This window comes from Lates calcarifer, linkage group LG15, assembly GCF_001640805.2.
Source record: "Lates calcarifer isolate ASB-BC8 linkage group LG15, TLL_Latcal_v3, whole genome shotgun sequence".
In the NCBI taxonomy this organism is placed as follows: Eukaryota; Metazoa; Chordata; class Actinopteri; family Centropomidae; genus Lates; species Lates calcarifer.
Window position 1 is genome coordinate 9,442,183 of NC_066847.1, and position 25,334 is coordinate 9,467,516.

Genomic DNA, 25,334 nt, shown 5'->3' on the forward strand with positions numbered 1-25,334 from the left:
TTAGCTTAGCATAAAGACTGGAAACAGGGAAATAGCTAGCTTGTCTATGTCCAAACACAAAGAAATCTGCTTACCAGCACCTCTATTAACATGTTATACACTTTTTTTTTAACTATACAAAAACCAAAGTTTAAAATGACAGATTTTATGAGGTGAATTGGACCATTTTTCAGATGTAGAAATTACACTTTGGTCTCTGTACAAATTAAACAATGAGATATAAAGTGTTGAAGTGAGACTTAAAGGAGGCAATCGATTACTGTTGTAATGTTGATGAAAGTAATTGTTGGTTGCAGCTTCGCGGGACTTCAGCGATGGAATTATGACTTTTGCCCAAGCTTTTCTGTGTTTTAATCACTTGACAAACAGAAAAAAATAGAAGCAATTTGATAAAACACAACTTTGGGACAAAGTACAGTGTTGTTTGGTGTCATTTTGTTTTCAGTGTAATTAAACATAATCTTGAAATACCAACAGGCCTCATATGACTGTCGGCTGGCTCTCGACTAGACGAAGAGTCAGGGGTTAATCTCCTTGTTTACAAATAACACGGTAATAAAAGTGGGCTGTCTGATTATATGTCATTCATAAATATGGATGTATGCGAGAGACAGCCATAAACAAACACTGTGATATTCATATTGGGTTTTAACCGGTTTTAATTAACCCTGATTACAGCTTAATTACAAGTTTGGAAAAAAAAACAAAACACGAAAGAAGTGGAGAAATTCAATGTTACATCATGGTATTAACTCTCATCTCTCCATCTGAGTGTTATGTAACTGCTCGGGGGGAGACGAGGCGAAAGGAGAAGAGACTGAAAGAGGGAGAAGATAGACCTTTACACAGTAAAACAATACACATCTTTTTTCTTCCTTTAAAATGATACAACCCCTGCCCTCCCCCCCCAAAAATGAAAAAATATACAAGAGCGCCAGAGAGAGAGAGACAGAGAGAGAAAAAAGTAACATTATAAAATAAAAATTACAATACATGACAAAAAAGGTAAAATCACTCCCCCTCTGCCCCTAAATAAAATCCTCCGACACTGCTCTTCCCTCTCAGTCCCCGATGTTATTTCTCTGTCAGCATCAAAATTAATAATTACACATTTTAGTTATATTACATTTGTAAAAATTAAAGACAGGAAAAAGATTTCGGGGGTGGGGGTGGGGGGGTAGTCTTGGGAAGGGGGTTCCACATCATCCAAAGTGATGTACACAACATAAAAAGCAACAGCTAACAGAACCGTGGAATAATAATAATGCCAGGTGGAGAGGTAAATAACCCAATGAGAACAATAATAACAACAACACTAATCAATAGCAATATCGACATCAGAAAAATAAACTGAGAAACCTTTATTCTTTTGATAGAGAAATGTCATCTTTGTGCTGTTTTGTCTGCTGTTCTCTGTTTAGAGGTCGAGAGAGAGCCTGTGTCACAATCAGACTCCAATCAATCTTTTTACCCTGCGCTACCACGACTGAGTCAGATCACGCCGCGGTTACCAGGAAGTCAGACGACGGCCCTGCAACAGAAAAAAACGAAACAGAAAGAGGAGAGAGAAAGAGAGTGCAGAGCAGGTAGACCGATGTCTCATCTGTTGCTGAGATATGAAAAGTAGTAATAAGGCAGCTGTCAGTTCAAATACAGACACAGGACTTGGTGGCGGTGAGGGGTGAGTGAGAATGTGAGTGAGTGTGTGTGTGTGTGTGTGTGTGTGTGTTGTGACATGCTCCAGTCCAGACCACAGGGGTCTGATGAGGAAATTCGATCAGCTCAGCTACACAGACCGCCTGGAGGCCATCTATCTCACAGCTCGCTGCTATAGATCCATCTTTGTCGCCAGCCCAGCCCGGGCAGGGATAGGCCCTTCCCTCTCTCTCTCTCTCTCTCTCGTCAACACAGCTCAGTCAGACCAATCAGACGCCCGGGTGACCTCGCACAGAGACGAAAAGCTCCAGGATGTGAAGACATGATCACAAGCACGATCATTTGTGTGTGTGTGTATGCATAGTTGGAAGAGAGGTTGTTTCAGGACAGGGCATCACGTGTCTGACTTTTTCTGTCTATCTCATAATAATGATTAACCTCTTAACCCCCCTCCCTCCCTCTCTCTCTCTCCCCTGACCTAAACCAGAGCTGCTGTGAACTTTGGAGTATTATGCTAACTGGCCTTAAGAGAAGAGACTGGATTACTACTTCACTAATGACCCTTGAGCTATCACACATTCACACACACACACACTCACATATAGAGGACCTGGAGAGGCGGCCTGAGGGCCAGGACAAGCTCAAGCTGGGGAGAACCCCAGTGAGCTGTAGCTGAGACTGTACAGACAGGAGAGGAGCAGTGCTGGGCGCTCAAAGAGCAGCAGAGTGAGCCACACATCTGAATCATTAGCAGTCTGTCCCCCTGTGCTGGTAGACTGGCCTATGCTGTTTTTCTCTGGCTTGTTTGTTTGGACTATGAAACAAATGTACAAGAAAACCCCTGGACCCCCCCCCACAACCCAAATCCCTCCCCTCAACCCCTCCTTGTTCTGCCTACCAGCCCTCAGCACTATATTACCGAAAAAGTGGCACGCCGGACCACCTGACGTAATCCACTTTTTAAAAAAAAATAAAATCCTGACGCAATCATATAATTAAAATGCTATGGTTCTTTCAAAATCTCACTTTTTCTTTAATAATTTCATTTAGAATATATAAAGATAGAGTCTGCATGTGTGTTATTAGAGCTCAGTTTGCACTTTTGTACATGCTATAAAAACAAGGCATAGAGAGGCAGTGTGTGAGTGTGTGTGTGTGTGTGTGTGTGTATGTGTGTGCTCCCTGCTCTCCCAGGCTCTCACACTCGTGTAGTCAACAGGCCCGACAGTCACACACTCTTAGGGCCTGAGGATGATGCCACTACAAGGAGGTCCAGACTGAGAGAGAGACAGAGGGAGTGTGTTTAAGAGCTAAAGGCAGTGTCGTACATATATGTGTGTGTCTTTGCTGGTTTAGTTTAACACTATCTATGATTGTTAGAGGAGCTTCAGCTGGTGAACTAGGATTCTGTGCTGCTGGGACTCGAGGGAAACTATTTTCAGTGTACAAGCCGTGTTAGGTGAGGTGAGAAGGTTAGTTAAAAAGTTACTGGAACCCCATTTCCACCCCCACCACCACCCCTCAAATACCCCCTCCCCCAATCTGCTTCCTTCTTCACTCTTCTCTTCTCCATCTCCTGTTATTTCTGTGAGTGGAGTAAGGATCTTTCCACAGGTGGTCCCGCAATAGAAACAGGGGCAGGAACAGGAGAGAGACAGAAGGAAGGTTATACAAAAGTCATAAGCTCTGAGAAAACAGTGTGCCAGAGAGTCCAAGTCCGTGTATGCACGAGTGCGAGTTTGTGTGTGTATGTGTGTGTGTGTGTGTGTGTGTGTATGGCCTTGCGTCATTGTGAACACTCTTAAGTGTCCACAGCCCCCCTCCCAAGTCCCATTCATTGTTGGCTGTTTTTTTTTCTCTAGAGTGTGTTTGCGTGCATGAATCCGATAAACATACAGCAATAGGCTTCCCTGAGTGGAGTGGGCCAGGTTAAAGTCAGTCAGTCAGTCAGACTACACCGACAGCCCCACTCTTCAGTCTTCAAGACACACTTCCTTTTTGTCTTCTTGATTTTTAAGTATCTGCCAGACTGCAGTCGTCCTCCCCTCACACTCTCCCGTCTTTGCTCTCTTCCTCGTCACTCCAGGGCTGCGGGTTTTTAGATACAGGCACTTATCAAAGTCCTGTCGTCTTGTAGGAAAAGTAGCATAGGGGAGAGTGTGTGCGCATTGTCATCCTGGGTGTTTTGCTGGGCTGTGAAGGAGTGCGTGTCCCCTGAGGAAAGTGTTGACTGGCTGCTGATTCTACTGGTGTGGTGGGGGGCCTGAAGGCAGGAGCTGTGCTACTGGGACAGGGCATCTGGAGCTTCACTGGCCAGGTGGGAGGTGAACTTGTGGCCAAGTTTCACAAGGGAGCCTCCCTCTGATTTCAGCCCTGTTACAGTCAATGTGCCTGAGACGGCTGAGTCTGAGTGAGTCCCCCAGTCCCTCCCCCGCATCCCAAAGGATGTGTCCCAGAAGTGCCCTGATCCAGACAGATCATTGGTGGGGGTCCTGACAAAACAAGAGTCGGGCTGTCTTTGAGGTGTTGGTTTTATGTGTGTGTATGTTGGACTGTGCTCTCAGTTCACTGGAGGTTTCAGGAATCTAGTTTGTCAGTGTGGGAGAGGGTTTACAGAGGAACCATTTACATACTCCTGTACCACCTCCCGCGCTACTGGAGCAGTAGTGTTTGGGCCGTGTCTCTCATCAGCAGTCTTTGTTCTCCAGGGACAGCTGTGCAGTGGCACGATGCAGCTCTGCGCTCACCCTCCGATTCGAGGCCAACGGTGTGGCTAAAGAGCCCTCATACGCCAACGGGGGAGGGCTGTCCCCTTCTCCGCTGCCTGTCCCGTCCTCCTCCATCTCCATCCGTCCGTTACTTTGCCTCTCTCTTTCCCTCTCCTCCTCTGGTCGTACTTTCTTGTCGTCCGATTCCTCCTGCGAGGCCTCCATGCGCTGGTCTTCGCTCCAGCGCCTTTTGAAGCGCAGCTTCAGGGGGATGCACTTGGTCTGGGGAGCTCCTCCCGTCTGAGGCGGGGGCGTATTGCTGTCCCCTGGCTCGGCCGGTTCACTCTTAAGGGTGGGCAGCCCACGGTGGGAGTTGGAGTGCTGTGAGGTAAAAAAGGGCATCAGGCCAGGTGGAGGTGGAGCAGGGGCTTTGAAGACGTCCTCATCCAGGTCCTCATCGGGATGGGCTTGATGTTGGGGTGCGGCTGTGCCGTTAGCAACGTGGTGGTGGTGGTGGTGGTGATGGTGGCGATCAAGGACTCTGGAGTGGCGAGGGGAGAAGAGCTGAAATTCTTCATCTCTTTCATCTGGGTCCTCATCACTAATGTCGGTCACCTCCACCTCTTCCTCTGACTCTATGTCAGAGATAGGCTCCACCTGGACAGTCGGGTAAAAATAAAAGACAACAATGAACACAAGAGTAAACCAAAAATGGAGGAACTTTAACAATGAATTAGTGAAACAGATCACAGTGTGTTTCTCACCTTTATTTTGGGAAGTCCTGCACTGTTAAGAGACTGCGTTGAGGAGGAGGCAGAGATGAGGCCTGAGCCGCTGGCTGAGCTCAGGTCACTGCCGAACGACAGCGAGGATCCCAGGCCGGAGGTAGACGACATGGATCCTGAGCCTGAGGACAGTGAGCTTTGCCTGGGTTTGCTCTGGCTTTGAGTTTCCCTCTGCTTCCTTCCCAGTGGTGGTGGCTGCAGTTTGAACTTGAAGGGAGACATGTGTGGAGGCTCCTCACCCAGGTGGAGTGGGTGATGCATGGGGTGGGAATGGGGATGGGGGTGGGCAGAGTGAGGTGGGTGCGGGTGGTGGTGGGCAGAGTGAGCCAGAGGTGGATGGTGGTGGCGGTCCCCTCCCCTCTCTCCTCCGCCTGCCGTCACTGCTCTTTCTGCCCTCTCGGCTGCCCCTCTTTCTCCGCTCAGACCGGCCTTGTCTGCGGCGGGCCGGTGGGGCTGAGGGATGACGATGTTGGGATACTGGAGGAAAGCTCTGGGGCTGAGGCCGTAGTTGTACACCGACTGGGTATGGGCCTGCAGGTAGCGCTTCATGTCCTCCGGGTTGAAGGAAAAGTGGGAGCCTAACATGGGGGACAGGGTGGGTGAGGGAGTGTAGGTTAGGTGAGATGTGGGGGTCATGGACAGCGCTGGGGACAGAGGAGGAGCTAGGAGGCCGGCTCCTCCCGGCCCCGGCAGAGGGGACACGGGGAAGGGGGACAGAGGCTCTGGGTGGATCCGGTGCCCTGCAGGGCCACGGGAGCCCGGATGGCTGGCCGGGTTGCCTGGTCCTCCGTACATGCGGAACAGAGTTTCATGAGACAGACGGGGATGGATGATACTCCGGTATCCTCCACCTCCTCCACCTCCAGGCCCTCCTCCACCTCCTCCGCTCACACCCCTCTCTCCCCTTTCCTCTCCAGCTCCCGTGTTGCCCTCCTCGATCTCAGAGTTGACCGAGGTGCCGTCGCTGCAGTCGCTGACTGAGCCACGCGCCATTCGCCGGGCCACGGAGCTGAACATGCCACCAGGGCTGCGCAGGTCCTCGTTGGGGGAGAGGACTTCGGAGGGCGTCGAAGGAGGGAACCGGAAATGGGTCCCCGCGCCGGTGGGGACAGGAGGGGCGCTCTGAGGAACACTGCTCCCTGGAAATGTCAAAACAAGAGAGGGAGGGGAAGGGGAAAAAAGAGGGGGAGAACTCTGAGAAATCATATATAAAGCTCTCCTGTATAATCCTATGTAATCGTGCTATCCTATTGTCGGATTAGGAGACATCTGAGCGTGCACAGGCAGGCACAGAGACAGCACTAGACTGTGCAGACTCACCAGTGGAGCCCATGTCGATGAAGGGGTAGTTGACCAAAACCAGCTTGTTGAAGTTGAACTTGTAAGTGAACCTCTTGCCTTTGGTCTTATGAAGGATCCTTTTGTTGTAGTAGTATCTGGAGAAGAGAATAAAACAGAAATTATAAATAAAATTATTCATCTTAAACCACAGAGAAAAAAAAACACTAGCCTTGCAACAACTCTGAAAACTTAAATGAAAATGTGCACCTCATTTAAAATAATGATTTTATTCCTGAAGTCAGCAAGACTATGACAGATGAGCTTCCAGTCCCAAGCACAGACTTTAATAAGCACAAGTCTTTCATGTCGCCCCCCCCTCCCCTCCTTCTAATGATAGATATTACAGAGTGTTGTATGACATTTGCACAAAGCAGACCCAGAAAAGGGAGGGAGGTGGGGGGTGGAGGAGAAAGGGGATGAGGGAGAGAGAATACAGATAGATGAGAAACCGTGGATGGACTGAGCTGTGGAGCAGCAGAGTGATGTTGTGTGTAGGGATCAACAAACAATTAAGAGCTCAGAGGTCAATGTATGCAGTGTTACCACTGCAGACAAATGTTGGGCTATTCTGAGCCTGTGAGGGTACGAGGGTGTGTGAGCAGTTGTATGCATGTTTGGCAGGTGTGTGTGTATGTGTGTGTGTCTGGGTATGTGTAGAACCATCTATAATCTATATCTCTTTGAGAGAAGAATTAAAGAAACATGTCTTTTGGGGTCTTTTAAGTTCAGATTTTGTCAGATAAGTGTCACACACAGTAACACATCCTGTCTTTCATTTTGCTAGATGGACCCGTCTCTTTATGTAACACCAAAGCAAAGCCACCAATAATTCACCCCATCTTTATCTGTTTATGTAATGGCCATTCTCTCGTTTTTTTTTTTTTTCAAGCTTTCTCTCTCTCTCTCTCCCATGCCTCCTGCCTACAGTACAAGGCTCCATTTTTATTAACCTTTGTCCAGCTACAGCTCTTTATGTAACATCTCTCTGCTTTCTTCCCCAGATCCACATCCACTTTATGTAACCTCTAGATCCCTGGCTGCCAACCCTCACACAGTAAAGGGAGACTAAGCGAAGGGAAGGGGAGGAGATAAAGAGCAAGAAACTAACAGAGACAATGTGGGGTTTTTTTAATCATTAGGGAAGAGAACAAGCTTGAGTGCCATTTTCACCAAAACTACCGCCTATTTTTCCAACACCAACCCAGCTGTTAAACACAAGATTTAACCAGACTGCACTTTGCACATCATGTCTGCATGCCTACCTGCTTTTATAGCACTAGTCTGTGCTTTCTCTTCCTCCAGCGTGTGTCTGCTGGCACAAGTTAAGTGAAGTGTGCTGGCAAAAGATAGGGGCTTCAGGGTATGTAGGTAATGCTGAGTTAATCAGAGCCCATTGACTATCATTACACTGAATGGTAGTTATCCAGACGGCGGTGTGTGTGTATATGTGTGTGTGTGTGTGTGTGTGTGTGTGTGTGAGTGTCTGTGGTGGTGGGGAGGTGTCGCCCTTCACCCCCTCTTATTATGCTTATTACACAGACTTGTTGGGCTGTTTTTGCTCTGAGAACAGACTGTTGCTCTTTTTCGCTTGTTCTCTTCAACCCTCCCCCTCTCCTCCCTTTATCCTACTGATACCTCTCTCTCTCTATTTTCTCTCATCAATCCACCTCCCCCTCTTTATCCCCACTCACTCGTCCCCTGAGGCGATGGGAGAGGGTGAGAGAGAGAGAGAGAGGGAGGGAGAGACAGAGAGAGACAGGACAGGCCTGCACTGTTGAAAACATTGTTTACGCCAGGCACAAAGCAGCATGTAATTTCTGCTCTAGGGGAGACACTCACAAGGGCCGGGAAGGAGGGGAGAGAGGAGAGGGGAGAGGAGCAGTCAAGAGCGAGGGGGACGGACAGAGACAGACAGGAAGTCAAGCAGAATTAAAAACCACAACAGGACTTTGATTGAATTAGCTGAAGATAGAAAAGTCAACAAGCTATGCCACGGCCCTCATGAGGGTCCAGTATAAATATAGACTGCAAGTGTAGAAAACAAACAAAATCCCATGTTTCTAAAAGTAATTTATTTTGTTTATCACGCACCATCATTGCAACCTAACTGGAGCCAAATTTCTCGACACACTGCACACGCCGATCTAAACCTAATGCCATCTAAACCTAGTGCTGTGTAATTGTGAAGACCTGCTGGAAGCTTCTCACTCTGTGCTAACAAGTAGCATGCTTGTTAGCAGACACTGCAAATAAGCAACCAACGGCAATCTCCTAATAATTTTTGTGACATTGTGAGAAGCAGCACTTCATTTTTGTCTGTATCTGTAATCATGGAGGAAAGTGACAAAAAAAACTTCCTGCTACATCCCTGCATCACTTTGTTGTTGTCAGACTTTCTGCAAATAATCAAAGAGCCTCCAGGCAAATTTTACACAGAGTTACATTTTTAAAAAACTTTTGACCCCTCTGTATTTATTATGTCACTGGTCAGGATTGCATCATCCTTATTAGACATAATATGGTCTATCCTCAATGATATAAATGAGGCAGACCAAATATTAACAACATGTTTCAGAGTCACACAATTCAGCAACACAGATACAACCTTCAGCCTAAAAAAGCTGAATAAACACATCTCTAAAACTTTATAAAGGGAGGACTGTACTTGATAAACTGTCATCTCAGAGTTTAAATAATATAACGATAATATTCCCATGCTGTGACAGATGTGTCCGACCCTGGCATGTGGCCGTTGGCTAGTGAAGAGTGAAGCAGACTAAAATTTTGTGCGCGCTCAGCTGCACAGATACACACACATGCTGTTAATACACCAAACACAGAAATGCATAGTTGGAAGCAGACAACAACTTTGCGTAATCCTGGCCACGGCATCTGAGGCTGTGTTTGGAGCACATGGTCACCCATTCTTCCTCCATGAACCCCCCCCCCCCCCGCGCCGTCATACGGGCAGACAGTCTTTGAAGAGCATTTGAACTCACTTCAAAAGAGAAGAAAGAGATTCTTTGAGTGCCTGTGTTTAGCTGCCCACCACACTCGCCTTACATACACACAAATACACACTTTAGCACGCGCACACACACACACACATACACACACACACCTCTCTCATATCCAAACTCTGTAACTGCCATCTCATTCAGCCATACACAACACATGTGTGCCCCCATACACCCCCAGAACGAATCATCCAGGAAGATGCGGTTTTATCCCACTCTCTGTTTAACCAAAAGAGTAGATTGAACAATCAATGCAAGTATGGATTTAGGCAAAGCCTTCAGGGAAACAGAGGGGAGGCTTTCTATCAACTCAGTTGTTACTGTGTGTGATTCTAGGCCAGGGATTAAGGCTGCGATTACACAGACCTGCTGTGATCCAAAACATTATGATCAAAGCAGAGAGAGAGAGAGACACCGGAGTGTAGGAACTCAATGGTGATGAATGAGCGCAGACATTTCAAAACAGCACTTTAGTCATGTCCAAACCCATTTACAAGAAAATGCCACAGTATTACGATTTACTTTTAACTTTTTACTTGACATTTATTTTTTATGTTTGTGTCAAATGAAAGACTGTTTAGCGCAAATTTGATTTTAAAAAGTTTATTTTTGTAGTTCTATCCATCAGCTATATCAGATATAATAACAGCGTACATATAAGTCATTGCTAAAATCTCAAAACGCAGATAAAAATAGGTCCAACATGACAAGAGAAATGACGATCATTCAGGTGTAAAGTAAGTTTGGCCTTCCCAGGGCTTTGTTTACAACCTATACAATCATATTTGTTGCCCCACTGAACTTATTTTTTTGCAATGTTGCCATGTTTTAATATCTCAGCAATTAGCTTGCAGAGTGAAATGTTACCATAAATGCTACAAAAATTATACCTAAGGTCTAAAATAGGAAATATCAGTGGAAACAGGCAAATTTCATGTTTATATACATATTTCATGTTTATATAGATAGATAGATAGATAGATAGATAGATAGATAGATAGATAGATATAGATATAGATATTTGAAACAATACTGAGGTTTTATACCTTGCACTAGCTCTAAAGATGTAAAAAGTTAACAGAACAAAAAACAGTCAGGTACTAAAGACCTGGCGCTATTATAATATGATATCTATCAATTTATTTCAGTGTCACACACACACACACACACACACACACACACACACACACACACACACACACGTCAACACTAAAAATGAATTGAACCAACCCGCTTGTGTGTGCGTGCACAGTGCCTGTGCCTTGCCCATTGTTGGGCTGTAAATAGGCGCTGACTGTGACAGGAAGTTGGGATTACAATACTCCCCATGAGCCCCATGTTTATTTTCTACCTCTTTCGTCAGCATTGGCTGTTACACACACATCCCAGCCAGATCCTCCTCTACACACATGCACACACACACCAGCTGCTCACACTCAGGTGTGTGTGTGCGTGTGTGTGTGTACAAGCTGCACATGTGAGAGTGCTTTGTGTAGAAGCTGGGTTTGACGAGTGTTTACTGTCTCAAAAAGGAAATAAAATGTGTTTGTGTAGGGATGTGGGCTGGGCTCGGGGCATGATTAGACAAGGTGTCACATGCTCTCTTTCTGTGTATGTGAGTGTAGTGGGGTGGGGGTGGTATATATGTGTGTTTGTGTGTGAAGAGGAGGATCTGGTCAGGGTCCGATTAGGCTGGTCACATGCTCTGTGGGTGCAAATACGTACTCGAATACAATCTGGTGTGTGTGCGTGTATGTGTGCATCCCTCCCTCATAGAAAATAAAGGCCTCATTCAGTCAGGGACAATGACACACACAAAGACATACACAAGGCTCATGTACACTGAGCACATACATGCACACAGAGACAATGGAAAGACAATATACACAAGCATACGTTGACCACAAAGTCATACAGTGGTTCTGTCCCGGGGTGCTCCCTCTGCACTTTCTCTCTGGCCCTGGGTGTTTCCACACAATGCCCTGCTACAGTGAGAGGCCTTCTGACCTACAAACAGGCCCAGCCAGCTAGGTGAGTAACACTGTGTGCATATGCAGCAGTATTTCCTGCAGCATGTTTTGTGAAAGTGGTCAATGAGGTTACTTCTCAATGCACATCAGAACCAGTTTTAGTGCAGCATGTTCTCATGTAGTTTTTGCATTTTTATTTACAGCAGCACCATTCACAGGAATTTTGTGGAACTCTCTTCATTCTTTTTATGTGTTTTTCTGTGGTGGCGATTTTCCAGCTGTGGCAGCCCATCACTGCTAAATGAAAGCTGGAAATGAAGCAAACACTCCAGAACATGTGTGCAAGCGAGCATGCATGGGCAACAGTCTGTGTACAATGGTGCATCTGTGTATGTGAATGTGCACATGTGCTGCGTTTTTAATCTTTGCCAGCTGTGCGTGGCAGTCCCCCCTGACCTCTGACCGCCGTGTTGGAGCCAACGTGGGGTGCTGACTGTGAGGACAGGGGAGTTGGGGGGCGGGGTCCTGGAGGTCTCCAGGACCTGGGACCTCTTAGCATTATTGCACTCATTAAGCCAGCAGTCTGCAATGACTGATTGGCAACAGGCTTCATTTCCCGTACTCTCCTTTGTCGATCAGGACAAGTCTCATTTATGAGCAAGCTGTGGTACAGGGAATCAGAGGAAGGGCTTTACTTCCTTGTCCTATGACATGATCCCTCATTATTAAAATCCAGCTGAGGGTTAAAGATTACTCGTACTAAAAATGTCAGACATCACTGACCTCAAAGGCTGAGGAATATCCAAGCAGAGGGAGAGTAGGACTTGAATATAGAGCTGAATCCATGCAGGATCTGACACACTTTGGACGACAGCCACAGGCCTTAACAGTATTACTTTATTTGATTCTTTGCAACAAGACAGAAAAACAAACTCATTCACTTATAAATTAAAAGACAAGGATATGACATGACAGGCCTCTCTCCCCCAACACTGACATGCACACTAAATGGGCACATGCTTGCACGTAAACACACACTGGCGCAGTGTGAGTGTAATCCTCTCAACAGGAGTGGGAATTTCACAGCGGCCGTGGGAGCGGGAGGCCAAGATGACGCATGGACCGAGGCTGTGCCCTCTCAACGGAAAGCCAACAAATACGCACATGTCCACACACACAATAACAGCGGTCCTGATTTTTAAGGGAATTTCCACCATGTGCACGGCAGACAGGAAAGAATAAGACCAGGGAGGTAAAAATATTAATTACAAAGGCTAAGTGATAAAAAGAACACTTCAAAACACACATGCCTTTTCAAGTGTGTGAGCATGTGTGTGTGTGCTAATTGCCACATGCCAACTGTGGTCTCCAATATTAGCAGACTCCAGGTTTTCTCCATATGAGGGGGCACAAGGTGGCCTGCAATCCAACAGTTTGCTCCATATGGGGATTGTTACCATGCACGTGTGTGCTTGTGTGCCTCTTTTATAACTTCATTAATCTTTAGTGTCATTAATCCTCTTGCCACATTACTATTGATGTGCGTCCTGAGAGGCTTAATTTCCAGTGTCTCTTGAGGTTGACGACAGCCCTGGTGTCAAATCAGGTGACAACATGGACGTGGGTGTGTGCATGTGTCTGTTGTTTTGTTGACTGTCCTCCTCACTGCCGAGTCTGAAGTGACTGTGTTCAATTTATAGGCACAGAGAGAGACAACCTGGCTGTTGGAGGGTGGATGAGGACACACCAGAGAGCCAGAGGGGGAAATTCCTGTGTAGAAAACCTGTTGCTAATCAGGCTCTAAGGCCAGTCCATCAGAGGGCACTAAGACCCGCTATATATAAGCACTTACTGCAGCCTAAGCTTGAAATCTGTTACAGCTCTAGAGGATGGACATGCTATAAATACACACCCTGGCCACAAGTATCCCCATCCACATTCTTTTTCTCTCTAATTCAGAAATTCTAAATCCAGCCTCCAAGTCTTATTACATGTAGGCACACATTAGTCGTCCATGTTAATTCCCTCTGTCCTCATAGGTCCCATCTGTAACAGGCGATATCTTAATCTCACCAGTGTAAATGAGCATACATAAGCCCTCCCTCCCCTAAACTGAGTAATTCAATGCATTTCCCTCCATTAATGACCTGTGTGGCTTTCTTTAAAGTGCTTAGTGTAATCTTGGCCCTGTTTGAGTGTAGACAACAAACAGGGGATACAAGACCAGTGAATGAGATCTTGTGCTTACCACAACTGGTATCGGCTGAGAGGAGTTCCCCAGGGACAGTGTGATGTCTGTAAGACTGAACTTTAATGTGCTGAGTGTGCTAAGTACAGGTCCCAAAACTGATTACATGCATCCTTTATCAGATATTTCTATAATCAATGATACTGTAAACTAAAAACCAAAAGCACAAACATGATTAAAAGCATCTGTTGTGTAGCTCATATTTTATCTTTTTTATGAGACTTTTCTCCATTTCAATATCCCTACTATTTTGTTGGCCTAGAAGCAATTTCCTTTATTGACATTTCAGTCCAATCTGATTTTCTCATAATTAAGAAAACCTGATTGGATGGTCAGCAGAGCAGATGTAGACAGAGGAAAAAGCAGCCAAACACAGGATTCAATCAAAAAAGGTCTGTGAAGCAAAAATAATCACAGACATCCAAATCAGATGATAAAGTCTAAGGATGATGGTGTCCACCTATACACTATGAACAATGAGCCAGAAAGCCTTATGATTCGATTCAAAAGATTCCTAATGTGAGAGTGGACTTGTGCAATCACGTGATACGCATGAGCATGAGTATCTCACCTGGTCACCTCAGCAGACAAACTACCAAGTGGAGAAAAGAAAGAGAAAGGGACAAGAGCAAGCCTAAACTACCTTTTTGCTGCCCTAATTGTTACGTCTGGAAACACAGCGCCTCCTTGCCCTTCCTAAAGAAGATTTAGAGGAAACCTCTCAAACTAAAGAAACAGTGAAAGCGAGGAAGTGAGACTTTAAAGAGGATTTCAAGTGGGGATTTCTAAACTTTGACGAGTTGTCTGCAAGAGTCACACAGACACAGTTCAGCCTGCAGAGAGGGAAGTTTACAGACCACACCCTCAGCCACCCTTAAACCCACCAATAAAGTGGTAAAGGAAACTTCTGCCTCCTCTGTGTTTGATCAACACATCTTGGCAGTGGCTGTCACACCTACACTTACCATGATATTGCATGAGTCATATTTTCATGTGCTATTTATACCTGAACTTGTAGCTAGGTTCATTACCAAAACTGCGCCAAATCCCTGTTGTAACATGCTAATGAGCTTGGCTGAGCTCTGGATATAATTTTAACCAAAAAGGTATAAAGGTGTGACCTGTCAAATGGGTCAGTGTTGTAACTCTACTTGGAGCATAATGGTAGGCCAGGGGTCAGTCTTGCAACAGTATTAAAGACTTGGTTAAGTGCTATTAGTGCCCTGGCAGACATGACTAATGGCATGTCTGGGTGAAACAGAGCCAGAGAGTCAAAGCTATGGGATCTGTGGGTCTGAATGAAATGCTTCCAGCAGGTCAGCGCTGTAAACTGCCAGGGTCACAGGTGGTATTCTCAGTCTGGATTACAGAATGTTTCTTTGCAATGAGTGTAGCCTCAGGGGGTGTCTGTGTCATAATCTCATTTACTAAATATTTGCACCGGCGCTAGTTTAACTGCATGTGCACTCATCCTGTGCACACATCCTTTTTGCAAATGGAAACCACATTGCCACTGCGAAGGAGATCACAGTATGCCTGGCTTCAAATTTTAGAGACATCAGGAGTTCAGGACCACAGGTGAGGTTTGGAACATAGATAAATGTGTAAAATCGCCTACAGGCTCAGTTTCCTCTTCACTACAACAGTCCAGCTGTACCAATCCAGACAAATCTCATTCAACTCTTGCATCATGCCACTGCAAATCCTTTTCAGTACTTCAGTGACCTCCACCAAAGAGAGAGGAAAGTCAGGGCACCTTGGTATGGCTTAGGAGCCCCATCTCTCTCCTCTCATTTCCTCTGATCTCTAAACTGTCAGCTATCAAATAAAGGGATAAAATGCCCCATAAAATTACCAGAAAAGGAAAGACAAGTCTTCTAAGTCTGTGTCCTTCAAAGCCAGGTTAAGGGGTTCCTAAAATATTCCTGCCAACAGCCTTAGTCGAGGTTGGCCAGCTCTTTTTGAATTATCTGGAAAAGGAGCAATTTCAGCCCAACAGTGACGATGTATTTGTTTGTGCTTCACAAACCATGCTATCTCAGGCTCATTTTGAACCACCCAGCAGTCAGTCCACCAAGCCCCTGCTTGTGCCTGCTGCCCAAGTGACAATGCACCACATCCACAGGCCTGTGTTAAAATGTTGGGCGACCAGCTCTGACTGCAAGCTCGCTCATCAGGCCTAGTTTCAGAGGGGACCCAACCTATTTTCCTAACCCGTGTGAAGATGCTGATTCATAAAGATCTTTGAATCACTCTTTGTCTGGCCCTTAACCAGTGGGTGAATCTTAATTTTCTTCCTCCTACTTAATAACGACACACTGTTCAAAGTGCAACATGGATCTATATTTGTGCCTTGGCTCTTCTAAATAGACAACAATACTGTTTCATGTGATTTGATTGCGAGGTCTAAGTCAATAAGTGATTCATCGGGAGCATGTGGGCTATTTATGTCACCATGTGAGATACTTATCATGATCATTATTACTGTAGCGTAATTAAGCTTTTTGGAAAACAGCTCATCTGGTCCCCACCGAAAAAGTAGTTAAAGGTCAAGACTTGGAGCAAATAACTATGAATAAATACACACTCCCACATACAGATAATCACAGCAGCAAGCATAGTCAGTCTTCCTGTCACCATACCTCAGCGCCCTGCTCAGTTTATCATAGTTCATCTGGGGTTTACACTTCCTCGCCCCCCACAGCCGGGCCACCTCGTCTGGGTCCTTGATGACAAACTCGCCATAGTCCCCCTGCCAGGCAATGACGTCGTGGTACTCCTCTTTCCTAAGCAGTTCCAGGATGAAGTGCCACAGCTGGATCTGCCTGGACCCGGGGCTTGACTCGGGCTTGTAAGCCCATTCTGGAAAGGCAAACCCTGAAACAAAGAGATAAAGAGAACTGAGGGTTAGTGTGGGGCAGCTGAGAAAACAAGTCATATCTATTATTCTGAAAACACATCTTTTTGAGGGACATGTGAAACAAAGTGGGTCACTTTTGTCTCTGTAGAGAAAACCAGACTATAGAAAACTGCTTCAAAGCAAGGCACAAGAAGTTGTGGCTGTTTCAGGTGAGTGGTGTTTGTTCTATAACAGAAAAGAGGATTACACCAGTCTAACCGAGTACAGATCACATACAACAGTGCAGCTTAGTAAAGAACACACTGGAGTGTCCTCACAATCATACTAAACATTGCCTCTAGCTGACTTCACTGCCAGTCTTGAGTCTTCCCTGCAATTGCAAGCAATTTCTCTTTAACTGGACGGTTTGACAAAGCGGAGAATGAGAGGAAGGGCAGGAAAAAGTGAAGAGAAGAGAGAGAGAGTGAATGAGGTAATAGATCTCACAAACAATGGCATGAGGAGCACTGTAACATGCCCTGACCTGCAAGGATGCAGCTATATGTAAGTTCTCTTGAGCTTATTAGACCGCCTAGGTGGCCAGAGTGTTGGCACCCTTACTCCTCACTGAAAAAACGTTTTGTTCTTCCAGAAAAGTGCTGTTGAAATTAAAAGCTCTTTTTGTCATGCATACTTGCATGTCTTTTGTGTGCCACAGAATAAAACAAGGAAGCTGTAATAAAAAGCTATTCTACAAAGAACTTATAAAATGGACTACACAAAATTACTGGTGATAAGTGGCAGTGATATTTCAAGAAGACTATTGACTTCAATTAGTATTACAGGTCTCTGCCTCAGTGCTCAAAGTGCTGTTTGGTATCATTGTGTGCACCATGCTGAAAAGAGAAAGAAAAGAAGAGAGCTTTCTGAGGACAAAGGAAGAAAATAATCAGCAAGCATGGTCAAGGTAAAGCTATTAGGGAGTCTAAGGCGGGGCTTTAGCTAACCTCTGTGGACCTCTGTGGAAGAAAACTGACATCAGATTGAACAGAGGGAGAGTTCAAATGGTGGAAAAAGGACAAGCAAAACTTCATAACAGATACAGGCACACCTCTGAGATCAATGTCCGGTCACACAATGTCACTTTGTGAATGAAAAAAGGCTCCATGGAAGGTAGAAGGTACCACTTTTGAAAAAGAATCCGAAACAAAAGTTGAGCTTTAGGTTGAGTCACATCAGCTCTATGTTCACAGATGAAAAAAAAACAAAACAAATCTTTGAAATAAAAGAACACTATCTCCAACTGTGAAACATGGAGGAGGCTCAGTTATATTATGGTGTTACTTTGCTGTATCTGGTATAGGTTGCCTTGAATCTGCGCTGGGTACAATGAGATCAGAAGATTTTATCACGGCTTTAGCATCAAAACACATTGCCCAGTGTCAGAGCTCTGTCTCAGTTGCAGGTCAATGCCATTTTCATTTGTTGAATTACATTAAATAATATCCTACATCAAAAATATGTCCGTTCTATTGGACGGAGAATATTGGATGCCAATTACTTTTACCAGTTTCAACTTATTTCAGAGTAAATTGTGTTTTTTAAGAGAAAGGGTACCAACATATGAACCACATTCCTCTACTGTCATGAGGTCACCACCTCACCACAGTAGCTATTCACAGGAAACACACACACACACACACACACTGAAACTATAACACTAAAAGTTGTAGTGTTAGTGGGCTTCGTGGAACAGTTAGGCACATGAAAAACCTTTCCACCTCTCCTCCACCTCTTTCCTCTTATGCAGTCACTCTTTCCTATGACCGGAGGAAAACAACATGGCCAGTCATCTCTCCTGTCTATCCCTCCATCTCTCTCCACCCCGCTGCTCAAAGGAAACGCAGAGTAAGAGACACAGACTGAGACCGTGGGCGTGGGTATATGACTGTTTGTATGAGCATGTGTGCGCCCAAATGTACGAGTTTGAAAGAGTTTACGTGCCAGCGCGCGTGTTTGAAAATGTTTGTGCAAGTCTCCCACTAACATTCTGTTGCCTGGGTGGTCAAGAAAATTTGACACGACCGAGCAAAACAGACTATTAAAGTGTAATATTCAGCCAGATATAGCCTGGTCTGGATTTTATTTTATCCACAATCACCCTCTCAGCACTAATAAACACAAAGTGAAGTGAGAAGGTTGAGTCACCAAAGAAAACGGCATCAACCCTGCTTAAGTGTCATTGTACGGGACATTTAATGCCTATCAGTTCCGCTGATGTTAGTCTGTAATGTTTGGTGCAAATATTTTTTAAGCGTCACATTACACTGAACAACCAGAAAATTTGAATTATCTGTCTGATGCAATGCAATACAATATACTCATCTTTCCATAAATGCTACCTTACAGTTTTTGCTCTTTTTATACTTTTTTTAAGGCTGTAGTGGTGTTACATTTACACATGTGGAGGAGGAATAAAAAACGAACACTCTAATATAACACAATAAAATAAAACTATAAACTAGGCTACACCTTTAAAAGCAGCCAGAGTTAAATGAATACTCCTGTGACACTGTCAACACTGATTAAAAGCTGTAAACTTCAGAAAAGCGGCATTAACGACAGGGCTGCTGCTTTACAATGGGCAGGGGTTTCTATTTTTCTACTTGGTTGAATTTTCTATTACATCTTAATTTAAGAGGATGTGGAAGGACATGTAAGGCTAGCATGAGGCCAGTGTCTGCAATGCAATGTCTTTAACTGCACGGCATACAAATGGCAACAGAGGAAATGAGATGGGCTGGGCTGGAGACTGGGAAACAAACAGGCCCAAATCATCAGATTATGAATGTGCAGGCCTGTCAATGGATTTGCTGGACGACAGCCTGAGGCGGAGATAGATAGCCCTGATAATCTCTGCTGCACTTACCATTTAGTCACTGTTGCATAACACTAAATAATGTTGATAGCACATCTGCCAGATATTGTATCTATAAATCTGTATGTAAGTGTCGCCACTGGAGCTTTTAATCAACATGAGTTAACTTCTTTTATTAATTTTGGTCTCTTATGCTGTGTAAGTGATCGAGCAGGGGCAGACAGTTTTTTGTTAAAAACAGGCTGAGAGGAAAGTTATCTTCCCATGTGTCTTCTTACTCATTAAATGTAGGCTACTACTTATTCCTCACCACAACCACTTCTTGATGGTTTTCCTCTAGAGTGGTGTATTTGCGAGGCACGGTCAATGAATCACTCAGCTGTCCCACCTACTCAGGAGACATTTTTTGCAATTCAAAATAAAGATTTCTGAATATCAGTCAAACAATGTACAAGATGCCTACACATTTTTCCATCTCCAAAATCCAGACAGGATTTTATCAGCGTCAAGTATTATGCAGATAGTAGGTGGCCAACGAGACATCAACAAGCAGGCTGTGCAGGCAGCTTAGCCACTTCACTGAAACTACAGATTATTGTTTCTTGTAACAAACATCACAATGTGTGAAATGACCATGGGTGTAAAAACTGCGTTGTCTGTGTCATGTAATTTCTCAGACTTTCCAGGCCTGCATATGTAGGTAGCAGTTAGCATGCAACTGAAACAGCCCTCACTGTCATTTTATTTCCTTTTTCTCTTCCCACCCTCCACCTCCTCTTTTCTCTCTCAAACATTTGAACAAACACTTGTGGCACGATCAAACCCCAAGTGAACTACAATCACAGAGGAACACACCAAGGGCTAACATAAACGTCCCAGCACGGCTGAGCGTGCTCCTCAAACAATAACACATAATCACCCACAAACACGCTCTCTGACTGCAGAGGACGACACAGTGTTTCCAGACATACCAAACTGACTGTGACTGTGTCAGAGAAAAGTGATGTATGTCAAGTCAAGAGGTGGCTGATCAAATGCCACAACTGAGATGAATAAATGAGTAGCGCTGACTGTCTCTTAACCACTGACCCTGCTGTGCTGCTGTCGAGCCTGCAACTGCTCCACTGATGCTGCTCAGGGGCCAACAGTAGATGACTGTTTAGTATTGGGAGTTTGCACTGTGTGAGTAACTGTCTGCGTGTAAATGAGCCAGCAAAGCTCATCAAACAGACGTGAGACTGAGATTAAAAACACCTCTTTTAACCTGCTATACTACAATTGTTTGTGCAGTCAGTGACTTTATCTGCATGTGTATATCTGTGTAGATGCATCTGTGATGATCTTTTTGACTTTGGCCTGGACCACAGAGGTCATTATACACACACATCATATTTCAGGTCACTGAGTGAAACTGATCTCTTGTAAATACTTGGGAGGACCAGCAGCCGCGCTGTGTGTGTGTGTGTGTGTGTGTGTGTGAATAAAGGCAAGAGGACAGTCTCTACCTGAAATGACGCATGATTTACTGTCATCAGCAACAGGGTATATCAAGGCAACTGTGTAGATAAATGGAGGTACCAGTACAGTGCCCAGGTGTGTGTACATATAACATGTCAGGGTGTCGGGTACTTTGCATAACTCATCAGGTTGCCTGTCAAAACCTTTACATCAAAGAGGCCATGTTGCATAGTTTGAAGACAATACAACAGCAACTTTTGTCACTGTGTGTGTGTGTGTGTGTGTGTGTGTGTGTGTTTGTGTGTGTGTGTGAGTGTGTCAGTGTGTGTGTGAGATGGCAGGGATTATGTTTAGAGGAATGCTGAGAGCAAGAACAGGTGTCTTTGTCCTTCTCTCCACCCAGACTCCAACCCAGGCTGAGCTGTCCTGACTCACACTGGATCAGCTATCACACACACAAACTCTGATACGTTTCATCAGCCTCGTACACCCAATAGGAGAATTTCAGCTGGAATTTGAAAAAAAAAGTGTGTGTGTGTGAGAGAGAGAGAGCATACTATCTGTGTAAAGCTGTGCATCAGGATGAAGAAGAGGGCGAGGGAGGACAGAAAGAGTGAGGAAGAGCCTGCAGAGCATGACCTAACCCCCACCACCACCACCACACTTAACCTCTCTGACCTCAACTCTCCCTCTCTTTGGCTCCTTTCCCCCCTCATCCCCGCCCCCTTTCCTCCCTCCCTCCCAGGGGAGACACCAGATAGCCATTACAGCATGCAGGCCTCACACACTCTCTCTCTCTGTCTCTCACACACACATACACACATATACACATAGACAGACTCGGCATCAATAATGTAGAGACTGGTGTGGAGGGTTGACGATAGGGGTGCGCCTAATCTCTGCCCTGGGACACTAGAGAGAGTGCAAGTGCGTCAAGAACTCTGTGTGTGCTGTGTGTGTTGTGAGTTGGAACAAGTGAGGGGCAGGTGGTAGAAAGTGATGCAAAGGGGATGAAGAGGAGGAGGTCGAAGGGAGGGAGGGAGTGTAGGAGGGAGAGTGGGGGTGGTGGGTGTGGAGTGAAAGGGAAGAAGGCAAGACGAGATGGGGTGAGCACTGGGACGAGCAGAGAGCAGAGAAAAGAAAGTAGGAGAGAAAAAGAGACGGGGAGGGAGATTGGGGAAACAAGAGTGGGAAGAGAGAGAAAGACAGACAATGGCAGGAGTGGGAGAGGAGAGAGGGGGTGGATGGATGGAGGGAAGGAAGAGGGGGGGGGGGATTAAGGGAGCGATGAGATCATAGCTCGTCTGGTAGTCTGTTGTCATCCTGGTCAGATTGCTTACCCCCCACCCCTCCCTCCAACTCCCTCTCCTTCTCATTCCCCTCCTCCTCTTCCTCCCCCACCTCTCTTTCTCTCTCTCTCTTTCTCTAGGAGTGCGGATGCCTCTTTTCCTCTGTGTGATCTTAGTGGCAGGCCCCTAGCAGACTTCTAACACTGCTGCTATTCCAGCTATGTGTGCAGCTCGGCAGGCCAACAATGACCTCCACTCTCACACACACACCATGAGAGGAGAGGCGGAGGAGGTGTGGGGGAGGTCAGTGAAGATGAAAGCAACTGAGTGATAAAAGAGGGAAAGAGAAAGAAAAGAAAGAGAACATGACAAAAGACTTGAGAAGATACAGAGAGCCGGTGAGGGACTGGATACAGTGTTAAAGCTGGGCAACCAGCAACTTGTGTTGCCCTTAGAATTGCCTGTGGTTGCTTGCTGCATTTTGGCACAGTTTCATGAGTTCATGTCCTATTTCTTAAAGTTCATAATTCATTTGATCTGTCGTTTCAGTTTCTATCATCCTTAATTCTTGTCTTGTCTTGTGTTCTTTCAAAAGCTCCTCTGACAACACTACTTGCGAAAACATTTTAGAGCTGAAGCAACTAGTAAATTATTTAACTGTCATTTTTAACAAGCAAAAACACCACAACATTCTCCAGGTGCACCTCTTTAATTGTGTTGATTTGCTGTGTCTCTTTAACATATATGACAATTTAAGGTACTCTGCAGAACATACATGTTCCTGCAGCCACTTTCACGTAAACAAATAAAACTGTATTTGAAGATGCTGGTTTTTTTCTATAAAGAATTATTATGGGTAAATTCCCTACTATTTTCTGATACTGTATAGACAAAATGCTTCATTAGTTAATTGGGAAAATCATATTTAGTTGCAACTGCACAGCCTCACAGAAACAACTGAGCAGATCATCAAGGTGTCAAGGAGAGCAAGGTCTGATGGGAAGGAGGCAGAGACAGACGGGCAGCCGGACAAAGTAGTAGAGTGAGAAAAGAGATGAGGAGGAGAGATTCCCAGATCTGCGAGTGCTACTCAGCAGCAAATCAACTGACAGGCCTGTGCCAAACTAACAGCGGAGCTGCAGACTCAGGGTTTTTTACACAGGGCCAGGGCCTCTGAACAGCCATTAGCGGCAGTTGGCTGGCACCGTAGTACTTTAACCCAACTCAGCTTTAGTGTGGATGTGGGAAACGACCAGTGCAAGTGTGTGTGTGGGTGAGGGTGAGGAGGGGTGAGGTCGAGGAGGGGTGAGGTCACCGTCGGCTCTGAGAGTCTGAAAAAGCACTAAATATTTAGAGACAGTCAGTATTTGCCTATAGCACATTCATAAACAAGCATACACAGCCCTGTCTTTGTCACAGCTGCTCAGGATGAGTGAAACTGCCCGAAGCGCTGAGCAGAGAAGACAAGAAACACAAGACTAGGAGGTGGAGGGGAGGGATGGAGGGATAATAAAAGATTTGGAGAGTGAGACAGAGAAAGTAAGAGCGAAAGGGTGGGCTCTGCTGGAGGAGGAGGAGGAGGAGGGTAATCAGAGCCCATACGCCTGAATCCCAAAGTGTCTGGACTCTTCCCACCAAGTCCATTAAAAATTCATTAGGCCCATACTAAAGGAGGACTAGAGAGTGAGACAGAGAGAGAGAAAGACAGACAGAAAATGACATAAAAAACAACACACAGCTGGAGATATGAGAAAAGCACGGATGGGAAAAATTTATAATATGGAAGAGAACTTTTAACTCAAAATAATATTCTATGAAAATGTTAGGTATTATCATGAGCTAAATGTCTAATGCTTGTTGTATAAGAGAGGGACAAGTAGAGATGCAAATAATAATGATTTTCATTATCAATTAATCTGGTTTTAAGTCTATAAAAGAAACTTTCTGCACTTCAGTTCAAAACCTAAATATCTTTTTAAAATTCTATCATAAAAGACTAGTAAATGTAGTAAATACGGACATCTGACTGACTGGGAGTGGAGAACTTCTGGCATTTTTGTTTTTTTAAAATTGCATGCCAATTACTTGATCATTAAAACACTTTCTGATTAATTATCTGCAATCATCTTTAACTACAAGGATCAGTCTTTGGTTTGACGTTGTTCTGGACTGGCTGACTAAAAACTGGATTTTCAAACTAAAATCCAAGTTTGAGAAAAATGTTTCAGTGTGTGGCTGCATGTTTCTTTAGAGCTCATATCTACTCAAGACAACATGGTAGAATCAGATGTTTAAAGCTGTAACAAGTGGAAATGTCTAGAGGACATGCAGATTAGAAGAATAACTGTTGACTGTTGGGCTTAGTTTCCATTTTAATTTCACACTGTCTTTCTTTTGATTCTGTAGAACTTGAGTTAGACAGTGATGAATAAGTATGCAAGTTGTTTGAGTAATCAGTGTGGTTTTATTTAAGCATGCTGAGTAGATTTTACTGGTTTGGAGACAATCTTCCAGGGAGATGTGGGTTGTGGTGTGAATAATCAAAATGGAGACTATTTCCCTTGGAAGAACTACTGAAGGTCCTTCATGCCCCCTGCCTCACCTGTGTGCCAGGAGGGGTTAAACACACACACCACACACAAAAACATGTAAGCCTCGTAGGCTGCTCAACTATTCTTAGAGGTCACTACAGTCACTACATTTTCTATAGGCTCTTACTCACTGCCATATAGCTGCAGAAAAGAGAAACAGAGAAAGAGCAGGAGAGAGGAGAGAGCTTTGTGGCCTTGGAGGGGCCAATAATAGCACCCCACACACACACACACACACACGCACACACACACACACACACAGTGGGGTTATTGTTCAACAGTGGAAGAGCAAGAGAGAGAGAGAGAGAGAGAACACACAACATGTATGGAGAGAGGAGAGAAAGTACAGAAGTGCTGAAGGAGGAAGAGGAGGAGGAGATGAGGGCACAAGTGGGACAAAGAATGAGAAGGACATGATGTAAGATGAATGATTTGGTCTCTTGGCTTAGCGCTGTATAGCTTGTCTTGCAGTGAACAGACAGACGTCTTTTCCAGGAAATTGCAGGGGAGGAGCAAGAAAGGAAGAAAAAAAAAAAAGCCATCAGCATCCATTG

General features: G+C 45.0%; 1 protein-coding gene across 1 annotated transcript in view; it reads right to left on the reverse strand.

Annotated features, from left to right (window-relative positions):
- Positions 1-641: 641 nt before the first annotated feature.
- Positions 642-25,334, reverse strand: part of erfl3 (Ets2 repressor factor like 3) — a 50,103-nt gene continuing 25,410 nt past the window's right edge. The window contains exons 2-5 of the mRNA XM_018672304.2: positions 16,368-16,602; positions 6,470-6,585; positions 5,129-6,288; positions 642-5,021 (exon numbers count right to left, since the gene is read on the reverse strand). Coding sequence (XP_018527820.1) covers positions 4,344-5,021; positions 5,129-6,288; positions 6,470-6,585; positions 16,368-16,602 — 2,189 coding nt within the window. The 3' untranslated portion in view covers positions 642-4,343. The remainder of the gene's footprint in view (positions 5,022-5,128; positions 6,289-6,469; positions 6,586-16,367; positions 16,603-25,334) is intronic.